Below are 17391 nucleotides of genomic sequence, written 5' to 3' on the forward strand. Positions count from 1 at the left end.
CACATGCCCACGGAGATGTTGCTGAATTTACTAATACTGAGCACTTAGTCTGAGCTTCCTGCAGGTGAGCAAGTCCTTAGTGCAGAAGAAGCCCCACTGGCCATAGTCTAATTTAGAGGTAATCATAGAACCTGCAATACGTTGATGATAGACTGTAAAAAAAGCTAAAACGTTTTTCAGCTGATCTGAGCATAAGAAGGCGGGCTGGAGTGCGAAGCTAAAATGTGTTGACACTAATTTTGAAGTTATGAGGCTTGCTAGTAAAGGTAGTGGGAATTTGGAAAAGGATAGGCTGTGATGGAGGTAATTCTTTTCCCCGCAGTGACTGACAAAGTCCAAGTAGCAATTTTGCAGTCTGACTGCAATCCAATTTACCACCGCTGTAAAAGCTGACACTTCGTTGAGACTATCCTTTTATGCCTTTAATATCTTTAGACCTTTAAGATTTAGCAGCCAGAGACATGGTTCATGGTGTGCCTTTCCTGAGAGTTTTTCCTGATGAATGTTTGGGACAAAAAATCTAAATCTTCCAAGTAACTGATCAAAAGAATTTTTCTCTTCCTGTCCCATTATATCTCTTGGTGGCATTTGGTACTCTGGATCATGCCCGACTTCCTACATGAAATCAGTGTTTTGAGCTTCTGACCAAGCATTTATGTTGTTTTCTTCTTTCCTACAGGAAACGTCACATAATTTGTATTCTTCTTCTTTGTATCTCAAACCATTAATTATGTGATCTCCTGGGTTTGCCTGGTACTCCTGTTAAATGTTATATTATGCACTTCTCTAGCTGATCAAATCTGAAGGCTTACGTTCAATTCATATGAGGTTATGCCAAATCTATCAATGCGTAAATGGTTTGAGGCTATATTTGGTTTGGTTATCTCCACCCTGCACAATATAAAGGAGTGGTTCGGGGACATTGGGCAGAAATGTAATGCAACTAAAACAGAAATTATTTTACTCTGTCCCAAGCATCCCTCAGTGACCTCTGTAATTTGCATGCAACTTGCAGCTTTGCTGGGCATTCTTACAAAGTTTTGGTGAAGCTCAAACGTTTGGTTTGTTTCTGAACTTACATTCTCGACTGAAAATGTATATTGATACTATGCCCTGAGATTGCTGGTTCATGCTGCATTAAGTCTGCACGATGCTACATTTCCTACAATTAGACTTACATAATGTGGTTGTGGATGGTGTTTTAAATTCCAAACGTGATTGGATTAGTGAATTCTGTGGTGGGATCTCTGAAATGTGACTACAGCATTTACATCACTTCTAAAAAGTATTTGAGGTTTATCTTTGGTTTAAGAAAGCAAGGTCCTACATCCAAAATCAAAAGTCCATTTACTGGCTTCCAGTGAGCGCTAAAATCTTGCACATGTTGTATAAGTGATTATATGGTTTATTTAGCAGACTAACTTTCTTCGTATGATCAGAGTAGAACCTGAAAGTCAAATGAGATGGCCTTTCTCTTGTAGCACTCTCCAGCCCTTCCACCAGAAGCAATCCAGGAAGGGATCAGATCACATGTTTTGTCATCTAAGGTCCTAAGTTGCAGGTAGTCTAAACACTTTGTTCATAAAAGTTTGAATTGTATTTAGCAGTTATAAGGAAGAATATCTGAAAACGCATCAAACATTTAACCATATACAATCATCAGTGTATGCAGCCACACCTGTATCATTCATTCCACATTATCTGTTTTTATTTATTTCAGAAATAGCACCACTTTAAGATTAATGTTTCAGTATTCAAGGGTGTCTGGCATAGTAAGGGAACTAAAACAAAAAGAAAAAATAATGGATGGAATGCTGAACAATGCAAACATTCCCCCCTCAGTCACAAGGATCTGGGTTTAATGCATGTTTTTTTGCTCACCACGCCACCCTAGTTTGGACCCAGCTATATGCAAATCAGTCTTGACCCTGCTCCTTATGGGAACAGCCCAGACCGAACTGCCAAGCCAGGTCCTCTCTGGACCAGAAACAAGCATCCTGGGAACAGTTTCGGGGCATCACCCCTAATCAGCCAGGCTACCTTGAATCCAGTGGCGCAGTGAGCACAGGACCCACGTCTGTGTACACCCTTCCCACTTAGGGCAGCAAAAGCCCAAGTAAGGGAACTAGGCATGAATGTTCACTCTTGCCAGTAATTGTTGCCGTGACCTAGAATCCCATGGTAAGAGGTTAATGGTGGTAAGAGACACGGGAACAGTTAATTTCATTGTACGCTGATGATGTACTGTTTCATGAACACAGTCCGAGACAACAATGCCCAGACTCCTTCATATCATTCAGATATTCTGGAAATATGTGGCATACTCTGTAAATGAGGGCAAATCTCACCTCTGTTAGTTGTCTGGATAAGGGCCACTACTCCAAGAAGATTGCCTGCTGCAAGTGACAAACCAGTTCTTCCGATATTTGAGCATCTATTTCACAAGAAATGTTGGAAGATTTCTACGAGGTAATTTATACACGCCACTGACCAAGTTGAAAGAGAATGTCTTTGCTTTGCAAGATCAACCAGCATTTACAATTGACCTACATGCCATGGGAGAAAAGAGATACCTGCCAGCTCCATATATGAACAGACTAATCACCCACTGTGGCAAATATCGACTATAGTAATTGATTGGAAGGATATGACAAAATTCTTAGGATAGAAGGGCGTGTTCTTGAAAGAAACACCATTATGGGACAGAGACTCTTTAGCAGAGGTGGGCGAGCTATAGAGGTTTTTCAGCCGGAACCTTGTAGGAGTTAGCAAGATGGGGGACATCTAGGATAAAGGGGAGTTAGTTCTGTTGGAAAAACTTAAAAATGAATATCAACTGGCAGACAGACATTTTCAGGTATATGCAAGTCAGACATGCACTCCCTGCTCACATTAAGAATGTACAAATATAGACAACGTTTCCCCACTGAAAGTCAAAATGCTGGATTGGCCTCTGCAAAAAAAGTTCATATTGTTTATCTACAAAAAAGTCTCTATACTGCGCCAGAGACGCTCGAAATTAAAGGCCAATTAGGAAACAGATGGCGGGGAGTTCGAAGAGCAGTGGACGAACGTATTGAGAGCCTCACATGAAGTGGCTGTAACGTCAAAATGTAGATTGATCCAGCTGTGCATACTACAGATCATATTGTACCAGAGCAATGCTAAAAAAATGGGGAAAATAGCTACGGACAAATGTGGAAGGGGCTGTGGAAATACAGGATCCTTTGTTAATTCACTGTGGTGCTGCAAAGGTATAAGGTGGTATTAGGGTATAGTAAAGGGGCATCAAGAGTTGGTGACAGGGGCTCAAACAGAGGACGAAGCTAAAGTATTCCTGCTTAATATATGGAACGAAGGGGCCCACCAAAATATGTCAAATTATTTTTGATATCGGTAAAAATAATGGGTGCATAGCCAGAACGTGAGGGGGCATGTGTCCATCAAATATAAAAGAATGTAAAATGGGTATGTACTGGTGGGAAACATCCTGTTCGAGGCATATTAGCTGCAGATTGTACACTTAGCATAGATCGCCATCTGGTGTTGGGCCCGGATGTTTGCAGTTTGTTTTTGTTCTTTGGACCGTCTTTGGAAGTCACGAGTTCGGTGACTCCTCCTTCGGTCCGTACTGCGCATGGGCTTCGGCTCCATCCTCAGATTGTTTTTTTCCGCCATCGGGTTCGGATGTGATACTTCGTGCTCCGGCTTCGAACTTCTACGGTTCCTGCCTCGACGGAAAATCCTCGTTCTTTGAGTTTCTTCATCTATCTTCATCTCTCGAAGCGGCACTTTCCTCCATTCCACACATCGGCACCGGCCTTCGGGCCCTCCTCGACTCCGGTCCCGGCCGATGGAAAGGACTCCGTTCAAAAAGTGCCCAAAATGTGGGTCTAAATTTCCCCACACCGACCTCCATCAGGTGTGTAACCTTTGCCTCTCTCCAGAACACGAGGCTAGAGACTGCCCCGCCTGTAAGTCTTTTCGATCAAAAAAGACCATCCGGGATCGAAGAGCTCGACGCACCATGGCGCACTCATCGACCGCGGCTCCACCGGACATCTTCGGAGACGACACCGGAGCTTCGGGGCAACAACACACCGAGCAGGAGGAAGACGTCGTCAGAGCTTCCGAGGCCGACGACTCCGACCTGGAGGACATCACACCGGCGCAGAGGGTCGTGAGTACTGTACCCCCTCCCACCCCCGCGCCCAAAACCAAAGAGACTCAGGTTACACCCTCGCCTGCAGGCCTGGGTAAAACCAAACACGCAGCTTCTATCACCCCACCTTTGGGCCTGGTGTCGAAGCCTCACAAGTCTCACGGCAGCTCGGGCTCGAGCCAGCCGACGCCTGGTGCCGATAAACACCGTTCGGCACCGAAGAAAGTGACGCCCAGCTCGACTCCGAAGCCACTGGTGCCGAAGCCTGGACTTTCGGTGCCGACAAAACACACGCACAAATCCCTCGGCACCGACGCTCCGGCGCCGAAGCCCACCTCGACGCCGAAAAAAACGGAGGTTCCAAAAAGGCATTGGCGCAGAGAAACCACCCAAGTCCTCGGCTCCGAAAACATCGGCGCCAGCGGACGATTCGGCGCCACCGGACCTTTTTACACCAGATCCTTATCAAAAGACCTTATCAAAGGATCCAAAGACTGGGCTATTAACTTTAACTGTCAAGAAAAGACGTCTTGACACACCAGCTCCTCCTCCACCACCCAAGCGGAAGGACTCTGCCACATCTCCACTCAGAGTGCCCTCCCCACCACCTCCTACACCTCCTCCTCCTCCACCTCTTCCACCTCCTCTCCCTCCCAGGTCTCCGCCACCCTTGCCTCATCATTCCCCGACCCCGTCCCCAGATCCGGATTACGGGGATCCAGATTATGACCCGGCAGACGCCCCAATGGACCCCAGACCACCGGGGACCCCAGACCCATGGGAAGATTACCAAAACCCTGACATACCAGATGTGCCTCAAGATGACCTCTACCCATCCAGGCCATCTCCCCCAGAGGACTCACTAGGGTTTCACCACTTAGTGCAGAGAGCAGCACACTACCATGGGGTGGAACTGCATAGTGAACTAGTGGAAGACGACTTCTTACTGGATACATTTGATATTCAGGATAAGTCCACAGCCATCTTGCCCATGCTTAAGGGTGTCACCAAGCATGCTGCAGAGGTGTTCAGAGACCCTGTCAGGGCCAGGGTCTTAAACCCTAGAATAGAAAAAAAGTACAAGGCGGCACCCACAGACCCTACATACATTAAGGGCCCTGCTCCCTTAGATTCCCTAGTTGTGTCCACAGCTAGGAAGCGGTCTAACTCCCAGTCCTCAGGTGAGGCCCCACCGCAAGATAAGGAATCGAAACTCCTAGATGCGTCTGGTAAACGCACCGCCTCGCAAGCCGCGAACATCTGGCGCATTGCGAGTACACAAGCGCTGCTTGCGCGTTATGACAGAGCACACTACGATGAGCTTGAGGCTCTTATGCAGCACCTCCCGGAAAAACACAAACGTAAAGCTCATGACCTAATACAGGAGGGAAAGCTCATTACTAACACCTCCATTAAATGTGCCCTCAATGCAGCGGACACTGCTTCTAGAGCCATAAATACTAGTGTCCTGCTTCGTCGTCATGCCTGGCTCAGGATCTCTGGGTTCAAGCCAGAAGTCCAGGCATCCATACTAAATCACCCCTTTGACCAACAAAATCTCTTTGGGCCAAAGGTAGACGAAGCATTAGAAAAGATGAAAAAGGACACGGACACAGCGAAGTCTATGGGGGCATTACAATCCCAGACCCCTAGACGCTCCTTTCGACGTTCGTCCTTTCGTAGCACAGGCAGAGGCTACTCCACCGATAGCGCCTCTACCTCCTACAAGTCCCCTCCTCAAAATACCTTCTCAAAGGGCTACCAAAGGGGTGGATACAGGGGCAACAACAATAAGGGCAGGGGCAAAACTAACACCACCCGTTCTGCCACCCCGCCCACACAATGACTTTCCTCCGCTCCCCCCAGACCATTCCACCCCGGTCGGGGGCAGACTGCAACACTTTATCAAAACCTGGGAGTCCATAACATCGGACAAATGGGTGACCCAAATTATTCGGACAGGGTACTGTCTCGAGCTAACATCTACCCCACCCAATATTCCACCAAGGCACCGTCCAATGTCTCAGGAACATTCCACACTGCTCAAACAGGAGGTGCTCTCCCTCCTCCAAAAACATGCTATAGAGCAGGTCCCCGTCAATCAGCAAAATCTAGGGGTCTGCTCCCTGTATTTTCTAATACCGAAAAAAGACGGGACCCTGAGGCCCATTCTGGACCTCCGGCCTCTAAATGCATACATACATTCAGACCATTTCCACATGGTCACCCTACAACAAGTCCTCCCGCTCCTCTGTCAGGGAGACTTTCTCACTACCTTGCATCTGAAAGACGCATACTTTCACATTCCAATACACCCTTCTCACAGAAAGTACCTCAGGTTTGTGGTGGACGGTCAGCATTACCAATTCACGGTTCTCCCTTTCGGGGTCACCACCGCACTAAGGGTGTTTACCAAATGCCTAGCGGTAGTAGCAGCACATCTCAGACGTCCGCATATTCACGTCTTCCCTTACTTAGACGACTGGCTGATAAAAGCCGCGTCCTACGACCAATGTGTGCAACATACAAACAGCACCATCCAACTGCTCCACCAGCTAGGCTTCACGGTGAACTACCAAAAGTCCCACCTCGTACCATCTCACACAAAGCAATATCTCGGGGCCAATATAGACACCTCCAAAGGTATAGCCTATCCCAACGCAGCCAGGATCGCAAGCATACAAGCCTTGCGCCAAACGTTCATTGCTCAGCACTCTCTCCCAGCGAGAGTGTTTATGAAGCTAATAGGGATGATGGCATCTTGCATTTTCATAGTGCCCCATGCAAGACTCCACAAGCGTCCACTACAAGAGTGCCTAGCACAACAGTGGAACCAGGTCCAAGGACAGCTGACGGATCTGGTGTTGGTGGACGGCCGCACCCATCACTCTCTGCAGTGGTGGAACACCACAAATCTTTCCAAAGGGCGGCCGTTCCTGGACCCGGTTCCTCAGGTGATTCTAACAGCGGACACATCGCTCTCCGGCTGGGGAGCGCACCTCCTACACCTCACAATGCAAGGTCTATGGACGCCACAGCAAAAGTCGCTCCACATCAACCATCTGGAGCTCTTGGCGATCTTTCTAGCCCTAAAATCCTTTCAAAAACAGATTTCAGCCAAAGGAGTCCTCATTCGCACAGACAATATAACTGCAATGTATTATATTCAAAAACAGGGGGGACACACTCTCCCCAGCTCTCCCGCTTAGCCCAGAGCATATGGAGATGGGCAATTCCTCAAAACATCTTTCTCCTGGCACAGCACGTTCCAGGCGTACAAAACACCATGGCAGATCTGCTCAGCAGACAAACGCAACAACTACACGAATGGGAACTGCATCCACAAGTTCTTCGCCCATTCTTCCACAAGTGGGGGCATCCTTAGATAGACCTCTTCGCCACCCACGCAAACAAAAAATGCCCAAGCTTCGCCGCCAGATACCCACACCCGTTGTCCAAAGGCAATACGATATGGATGAACTGGTCAGGCAAATTTGCATACGCCTTTCCACCTCTCCCGCTAATTCCATTAGTGGTCAGGAAGCTACAACAGCACTCCCTCACACTCATTCTGGTAGCCCCAACATGGGCCAGGCAGCCGTGGTACACCACACTATTACAGCTATCGGTGGTACCACATCAAAAACTGCACCTGTCCCCATGCCTCCTAACTCAGAACCATGGAGAAATCAGGCACCCGGACCCAGCTCAGCTCAACCTTGCGATCTGGCTCCTGAAATCTTAGAATTTGGGTACCTTAACCTTCCCCCTGATTGCATGAACATTATCAAGGAAGCCAGACTTCCTACCACTCGAGCATGCTATGCCGCAAAGTGGAAGAGATTTGTTGTTTACTGCCGTAACAATACAATCAACCCTTTAGATGCATCCATACAGCACATCATATGCTATCTACTCCATCTTCAGAGGTGTAACCTGGCATATTCATCCATACGTTTACACCTAGCAGCGATTGCTGCTTACCTACAAAACAGACAGCATTTATCACTGTTCAGGGTGCCTGCTATTAAAGCCTTTATGGAAGGCCTTAAACGCATAATTCCTCCCAGGGCACCACCTTCCCCTGTATGGAATCTAAATGTAGTTCTTACAAGGCTAATGGGTCCGCCCTTCGAACCAATGCATAAATGTGAGCTACAGTTCCTCACCTGGAAAACAGCTTTCCTCGTAGCTATCACTTCCCTTAGAAGGGTTAGTGAAATACAAGCGTTCACTATACAGGAACCCTTCTTACAAATACATCACAGCAAAGTGATACTTCGTACAAATCCAAAGTTTCTGCCCAAGGTCATTTCCCCCTTCCATCTCAATCAATCGGTGGAATTACCTGTTTTTTTCTCGCAACCTCAATCTGTTGCGGAAAGGGCTCTACATACACTTGATGTTAAGAGGGCTTTACTGTACTACATACAGAGAACACAACCTCTCAGGAAAACTAAACAATTGTTTGTTTCCTTCTCTCCACCGCATAAAGGCAACACCATCTCTAAATCAGGGATAGCTAGGTGGATTGTAAAGTGCATACAAATTTGCTGTCAAAAGGCGAAAAGAACATTATCTGTTCCACCTAAAGCCCACTCTACTAGAAAGTTAGGGGCTTCTATGGCTTTTCTAGGGAACATACCCTTAGATGACATCTGCAAAGCAGCCACATGGTCAACACCGCACACCTTCACAAAACATTACTGTGTAGACGTGCATTCCAAGCAACAAGCTAGTGTGGGCCAGGCTGTACTAAAGACACTATTTCAAACCGCTGCAACGGATACCGGTGGTCGCCGCTAAGGTTGGGTACTGCTATATAATCTATGCTAAGTGTACAATCTGCAGCTCATATGCCTCGAACGGAATATGCTACTTACCAGTATGCATCTGTTCTTGGCATGTAGAGCTGCAGAGTTGTACACGCCCACCCGCCTCGCCGGCTACCTGTGTCCGTTCCAGTCCATCTTATTTAGATACAACACACATGGGTTTCTCACTGTTATTACTACGCTCCATCATTTCCCTATTGGCGAAAAACAATCTGAGGATGGAGCCGAAGCCCATGCGCAGTACGGACCGAAGGAGGAGTCGCCGAACTCGTGACTTCCAAAGACTGTCCAAAGAACAAAAACAAACTGCAAGCATCCGGGCCCAACACCAGATGGCGATCTATGCTAAGTGTACAACTCTGCAGCTCTACATGCCAAGAACAGATGCATAATGGTAAGTAGCATATTCCTTACCACGCAACCATTACAACGCGGTATGGTTACATCGTGGTTTTTACAACGAAAGTCGTTACACCGACTTGCATTGGAGGGCGCTCTAGACTAAGGAATAGTGTGAATTACTATTCCAACACCTTCCCTACTGTACGTAGACTGGAGTTGGAATAGTAATTCACACTATTGCTAAATCCAGCGCCCTCCAACGCAATCGAAGTAACGACTTGCGTTGTCAAAACCGCGATGTAACATACAGCGTTGTGATGGTACGCGTTGTACCATCATACATCCTGTACTGGTGCATGCTCGCAAAGAATCAGGTGTATGATGGAAGAGGGTGCCCGAGGAAATGGACAAACATTTGGCAACCCTGGCAGCTATACAGGGAATAACTCCTCAATGCTAGTCCTGAGCGGAGTTCTACTTCCTGGAACTCTGCGTAGTGCCGTAAAAACTCCGCCAGGCTCCGCAGAGTTCCACCAGCACCAGAGTTTAAGTTGCGCTGCTCGCACTCATTTTCAGAGCCAGTAGTTTGTCCCACGCTGAAAAATCAGCGCACACGGCACTATGCGTCGCACCAGAGAGAGCTGCTGCTTTCTGCAGCTCGAGTAGACATTCAAACGGCAGCATCCTCAACATGAGCGGCAGATTTCTCAACGCGAGTGGTCGTGACCTGCCGCGAATTCCCACTTTGAAAAATCTCGCCGGGAGGAGGTCTAGCGCATGTTTAACGTTGGCGAACCGCTCGATTTAAAAAAAAAAATAAAAAAATCCTCTTTGCATCACTTTGCAGAGTTTACAGAACTCAGCGCAGAATGTGGATTAGTCAAAGCTCCGCAAGCTCAAGTGGCAGAGCTGAATTCTTCACCCCTCCCCCACTCAATACATAAAGAGGCTTGCTGTCAGTTCCTTTACTACCTCTGAAAGATACTCATGTAACACTCTCTCTTGCTCAGCCTTTGATTTCCAATTTGAGGTCTCATTAAGTAAGCCTTATATCTGCTATGACCTTCATTCAATCAAGTCTTATTCTTTTAGTGCATGTGCTGGACTCTGTAGCTGCAAGTATCTGCCTGTTTCAGTAAAGTCGCTGTGCTTGCATATTGTGCTGCAGGGCCTTACGACAATTGCTGCTGTTCTAGCGACTTCTCTCATTCAAGAAACTAGGCCTCTCGCTCTTTCATTCCTCTGTCACCTACCCTTTTCACTCCTGGTGGGTATGTGTACTTCAGTCAGTACTCAGCATTGTTTCAGCAACTGTATGTCTCCTTGCAAATGGATTGCAACTCCTCAATAGTCTTCTGCTTGTTCTGAGTGTAAGATATTCACTGTTTTAGTGAAGGGTGCTTGCTCCTGCGTTTCAGCTTACTGATTACACAAGGGTTGTCATTTGAAAATGAATAGAAAGTTTTTTGTGATATCCAAGTTGAGGAGGGCCTCCGGTAAAAGCTGCAATGTTGTAAAACAGTGTCGGACGTCCTGACTTTCTATTGTAAAGCACCTAGACCAAGGCAGCATCCTGTCTAGGACAGCGACATTTTATATACCTGTAAAAAGAACTTCAAGATCATCTGAAACCCACTCAACAGCTTAAGTGGCGTAGTGTATTGAATTTCAAAATGAAAAATAAAACTGATGCCGAGTGGTTGGTGCGCTTAATTCTGGAACCCTACCTTTGCATGAGTCACAGTTGCAATATGTGTTTCGCAAAAATGTGTATTTTTACATACTATTTTTAGTAATGGCAAGCTCTGGAATGTCACTTTTTATATAAAAAAATATTCAGGAATCTGATTTAGGGTACCTACACTGTAAATCTATTGTTATAGGTAATATTAGGTGTGCATGTGGCAAATAAAGTCCTACCTGGCATTTAAATCTGGCCAACTCTTTTCTGTTGCAGGCTTTTAATTTGAGCAAAAATAATTTCAGCATGAATCTGTAAAAATGCATTGGTGATTACTATTACATACGACTGTGAAAATCCAAGCATTTATATGTACAACAGATTCATCTTATTGTTTATTCCGGCTGTCGTACTATATGTTGTGTTTCATTGGCTTCATTTTTTAGCTTCAGTTAACTTTTCAACAGAATTTGAGAGCCTTTTTCTTTTTTTCACCTAGATATGGAGAATTACACCCAGAGTCCAAACTGCCCTACACTACAAATCAGTTTTATTTGGAAGCTGCAGCTGAATATTTGAGGGCAAGTAAACCAGCAAAGATGAATGAAGTGTTATCAGAGCTGGATACTGAAGATCAGTTGATCTTCCTAAAATCTCACAAACGCTTTACCCAAGCTGCAGATCTCATGAAGAGTAAAGGAAGACATGAAGAAGCTGCCTTGATGATGCGGCAACATGGAGAGCTCTTGGAAGCAGCTAACCTCACTACTAAAACCGAATTCCGAGTCTCATGCTTGCTAGCAGCTGTTCGTTGTAGCGTGACAGGTCATGAGATAGTAGACAATGTTGAAAGCATTCTTGAGGAAGTCTTGGAACTTTGTTGGCAAAGACAATTGTCCGGCTACGCAGAAGCAACTCTTATTAAAGGAATGCTGAAGAAGGATTGTAGGCTACTCAAAGAGGCATTTTATATGTTTAATCGTGCTGGTCACAATGCTGGCATGGTTGAAGCTCTCTTTGAATTCAGTCATTGTGAGGTTGAAAGCTCAATTCTGTTAAGGATGACCACACTCGGTTTGGACATGCTAGTAAATTTGAGTAAAGCACTTCAGAAGGCAACCAACAATGCAGAGAAAGAAATGGTCAAACTGTGTTTTGAATTTTTTGGTATTTTACAAGTGGATCATAACCTGTGTCTGATCCCTTTAAATGAGGGTGCAAGAATTTTACAAATTCTGTCCTGTGCTGGCACTGACTTCGGTAAAAGGAAAAAGAAAGATAGCAATTATTCCCTAGATATAGCAGATGTGACGTTTTTGCTGGGAGAACATCTCCTAAAGCGGATGTGTTGCATTGCTCAAAGAGTAATGGACCAGGAGTTTCCTGATGTTTGCCTAAACTTCTTGGTAGGTCTCAATTGTAATGAGAATTGCACAGATTTTCATCGACCTGTACTGAGGCATGAAGCAAAGTCTATTTTACAACGCAAGGAGCAGTTGGCTACTATCAATGGACTGTTATTGCAAGCCATGGATGTGTTTCCAGAAGACCTGCTGTTTGAACATAAAGAAATCACTAATATTCTACCAGCAGATAAGTATTTATTTTGCAAATCTCTTCTTGATTCCTTCTTCCCTAAACATTTCCACCAGAGAATACTTTCTGAAAACATTCCAGTATGCAAAGAACTTTTGGATTTCAAAAACCAGTTCTCCAAGCCTTGTAAGAAGGTGTTGAATGACTACATCAATTTCAGATTTAAGATTGAAAACGCTCGAACACGAAGAGAATCAACTGATTTGTGGTTGGAAGCAATGCATGTTTTCATTTTGTCCTCCCATTATCCTGAAGGACTTGAAAGCTTCTTTATGCATGAGGAACGAAACTATAACACAGAATTTAAGTTGGCAGGAGAGGGAAAAAGAATAGATGGTAGATTTGGGATGTTGTCACCGGATGACCAATACAAAAATGGAGATAACACACATATGTGCTTCATGAGGCTTCTTCAGAATTGCATAGACCAGCTGTATGTTTACAGAAACCCAGAAAACTGTAAAAGACTTTTTTTTAGGTTCATGAATGTGCTAATCAAGAAAAGGCTTGTTCCTGGTATTGGAAATACCGTTATGCTACTGGAATTCCAATTTGTTGTCTGTTGTGCAGTTCTAATGCGCCTTCAGAAGAAACTCTTTGTTTATTTGCCAAAGAGTTACATCGCTCTTCTTCATTTTTGGGAGTTTATGTTCAGTAGAAAAAACAGAAAAACATTGATCAAAGACACATTTTCTATTTTATGGGAGTACACCCCAAAGGATGTAGCCCTTGCAGTGAAAGAGTTTCGATATCATCTCTTTTACCTTGCAAGAGTATTGTGTGGGGAAGATCAGTCATTCAACGTTATTTTGGATGCTTTTAATGACCCAGATTTTATTATCTCTGGTGAAGCTGAGCGGGCAGTTGTGTTGTGCTTAACAATGTTGGTGAATATTGGTGGAGTTTTGGATAAACGAGCAACACGCCTCTTACAATGTAATTTCCTAGAAATAAAGACAAAACTCATTGATATGAAGGAGAAATTCCCTTCCAAGGTCCCTGAAAGGTTGGTTGAGGTTGTACAAAGTGTAGCTGTTGCTACAGGTATAGGAGAAATAATTGAAAGCCTCCAGGATCTCCTAATATTCCGAGATGATGAACATTTGGTTGAGTGCTACTGGAGGTGGGATTCTAACTATGGCAAAGGTGCTGTAAGGGGCATCTTCTTTGAGAAGATTCAACAACGGGTTGAATGTCATCTGGATACTCCAGAGTCGTTTGAAGAACCTTATATGGAACATGAGAAATACTCATATGTAGAAGAGAAAGAAGATCTGTTAGCAGCAATTGCCTCTCAAGTGCACCAGAAAGCATGTGTTTTACGAAAATTGGGACATATTTTTCTTCTTGTCTACTTTTGTATGAAGTTAAAGAAAAGAGCATTGTTTTCAAAATTAGAACGACAAGGCAATGAGGATGGCAAGTTGGTATCTTCCAACTTTAAGAAAGCTGATGTTGACCAAACACAGTGTGACATTTGCGGGGTCAAATTTCTACACAACCCTCAAAATTACTTTAGCCAATCTAGGGAATTAGAAATGGATGCTCATGAAGTTGTGACACCGACAAGCACTGACCTAGAAATGTTACATGATATAAATCCACTGGAAAATAGCGTATCTTACTTCGACCATATTCTTATGGATGATCATAAGACAAAAATCGCTGCATACCGTAGATACCTTGATTTTTTTAAACTGAAAGTGGACCCATTTCTACGACAAGGAAATGATGTAATGAAAACCATTGAGCAAATTTCTAAGGATCATCTTGCATCGAAGGAGCATTCACATGTGGTGCAGGAAAAAATCCAGAATTTGAGTAAGAGAATTGCTGATACAGTTGAAGATGTGTATAAGAAAAAGTGTTGGGCTGATGGTAAGAAAGTTAAAACTTATTTTTCTAGATCTTGCATTTATACAAATAAATCACTTAATGTAACATTTGTAATTACTGTATGAAATGTGAAATAACCGTATTCCTTTAAATCATAAACTATTATCGAGCAAGTGCAGATATTTCTCTGTTTCCCAGCATATCATGTCAAGCAAAAGAGACTTCTTTTTACTTCTAGATTATGTTGTTATGCTTAAAAGCTACATTCATTTATCATCCAGTTATATGCATACCCAGGTTTGAATTGACTGTGGCAGGATTCATGGATCCAGGTACAAACCTGAGGATCCAACCCCGCTCCAGGTTATTATTTTTTTTGTATTTTTTTTTTTAAAAACCTTTATTTGTGCATATGAAAAGGACAAATACGGGCCTACAACCATCAGGCCGGCCACAAAACGGTTAAGCACTGAGACACACATTACAACCCCTGTGCGTCAATGGTCAAGATTAGCAACGATTCAGGAGTTATACACTGGAGAGATCCTTGACACCAGGGGAAGGAGAAGTAAAGGTTAATTTTAAGGTTTTCAAAATAATTTTATCGAGGAAAAAGTCAGTAGAGGATAGAACCAAGGAGATTCGAGTCCGCAAGATGGCTTCATCACACGGGAGAGCAGCAGCATCATTAAAACGGCCATAGAAAATCTCAGACAGTGAGGCGATGCAGTTATATAACAGGATAGTCACATGAGTAAATACGCACCCCTCCAAAGCCGCCCCCACTCAATCCACCCCACACCCGGACCCCGAATCGGAAACAAGTATAGCGCAGAGACATAGAAGAAAGAGGCCCATAGAACTAAAAAGAAAAGGTAAATTACCCCCCCACCCTACACCAATGCGGAGGCTACGGCCTGCCCCCCCCCCCCGGCATAGTGCCTGTCGCCCAATGAACCCGAAATATAGACAAGAGAGAAAGTAGGAATAGAGTAAAGAAAATAAGAAAACAAAGAAGAAAGCGGGGAGGAGCCCACGTAACCTCGGAGCGCCCGAAACCACCGGCCAACTACGCCTCCACACACTGAGAACCCACTACACCCAAAGGCGGTCGTGTGAAGATAACGTGTCACAACAATATAAATGAAGGCAGACAAATCGCGACGAGTGCGCACAACATATGCAGACAGTTCCAGTCCCAGTCCAGCCCATCCGTGACACCATGGTGATAGAAATCAATCTAGCCCTGGCCCGATCGCGGGCGTAAGATTAGACTAGCCCCCACATGAAGGCCCCGCAGCCCGTGCGGACAAAGACAATATGGCCGCTTGGGAGAAGATGGAGAAGTAGAGTCACAAAATGGCCGCCGATCATCTATTGAGGTCCCCTTGTGCACCATATAAAATCCAGACCTGGCCTGTAAAGTACAGGAGTTCCACATAAAAGAAGCCGTAGGCCACCGTGAACGGTTCCTCGAGGACGTCAGGTGTCGCTCAGCTGGATACTCTTGCGGACGCGGTGAGGCAGGCAACAACAAAGCAGGCAGCAATGAACGGGGAAACAAAGTGTCCACAATTGAGCAGGAGATCGATTGATCCTGGGTGCCGGGAAAGCCAGATGCAGACACCAGTGTAGCACGGTTATACCCAGTCGTTGCGTCCCCGCAAGAGGACAGAAGCACTGGCAAACCCACGTCTTGTTGAGAACAAACGGGGCGCTCACGACCCGCAGCCGACAGTATGGAGTCGAACCGCTCACTCAGCGTTTGCAAGCCAACACACAATTGCAGACGAAGGTCCCGCAGGGCAGCCAGAACGGAGCCGCATGTCAGCGGAAGCTGCGCCCCCACATCGGCAGCAATCCGGGACGGCACTGTGGAGCTGGAGTCTGGTAGAGGGAGGGCGAAGCGGGCAGCGGGCGAGACCGGAGCATCGCCCCCCAGCAGCGAGCAGGCAATCAACGCCATGTTTTACCGCTGAACGGTACAGTGGCCAGGGGGGGGGTCGTAACAAGGAGGCAATTCCACGCAGGTCTGCGCCGCAACAGGTGAAAGCCAACAGTCGCTTCCCCTCCCTCGGACTCTCTTTGCAGCCGACTAGGCAATAGAAGAAGGGGGTCCGCAGCCTTCCACAGCGCGGGCCACAGAGCGAAGCAGGAGACCCGCCACACCGGGGCTTACCCTATAGCTCCAGCCCGTCAGGTGAAAGGTGAAGGAGGTGTCCGGGCGTCTCTCCCCCGGCTCATCTGGCGACAATCCGTGGTGTGAGGCGGGATCGGGGCCGCGGGGCTCAGATTTGCGCCGGGGGTCCAGTGAATGCGGAGCTTCCAGGGGGCCGGCCAAGGCCACAATAGAGCAGGGGTCCAGCGCGGAGAACAAAGGCACCAAGAACTCCGGCATCCGGGCGGGCTCAGACTCCGGGAAAGCGGCGGCGCGGTCAGCGCGTCGTCGCGCACGTTGCACCTCGAAAATCGGCGAGGATAGGAATCAGGATGATAGTCCGAGGCCAAGGGTCGGCGGAGCCGGGCGCTCAAGCGTCTGCTCCGGTCGCCATCTTGGCTCCTCCCCCCCCGCTCCAGGTTATTAACTACTTTGTGGCTTGTTCCCCGTCTAGAGATTAATGTATTTGTGAGGTAGCATTTTGGCTAGTGTCTACAGCCAGTCACATTTTGGCACCATCCCACAAGTATGCAATAAATGGAAAAATCTTCACTCTAGAGATTTTAACAATAGACAGAGCATAAAAGAGGCACTAGTGCTATTTAAAATCTTTAAAACAAAGTCAAGATGATATCATATTTCTCTGTTGAACCATCATAAAATCCACAATGTTTATTCTTTAACACCTGTTGCAATTAATGATATTAAAAATGGTCATAATTAACTGATATTATGCTGACGTTTGAAAATTAGGGCCGGACATGAATTCAACATTTATTTG

At 45.8% G+C, this 17391-nt stretch overlaps 1 protein-coding gene across 3 annotated transcripts in view; it reads left to right on the plus strand.

Moving 5' to 3' along the window:
* The window catches only part of TRANK1 (tetratricopeptide repeat and ankyrin repeat containing 1), a 1100402-nt gene that overhangs the window by 900251 nt on the left and 182760 nt on the right, over positions 1-17391 (plus strand). For all 3 annotated transcript variants that reach the window (XM_085607558.1, XM_085607559.1, XM_085607557.1), the window contains one exon: positions 11520-14494. In XM_085607558.1, coding sequence (XP_085463684.1) covers positions 11520-14494 — 2975 coding nt within the window. The remainder of the gene's footprint in view (positions 1-11519; positions 14495-17391) is intronic.

The sequence above is a fragment of the Triturus cristatus genome, chromosome 5_2 (genome assembly GCF_964204655.1).
Source record: "Triturus cristatus chromosome 5_2, aTriCri1.1, whole genome shotgun sequence".
NCBI lineage: Eukaryota > Metazoa > Chordata > Amphibia > Caudata > Salamandridae > Triturus > Triturus cristatus.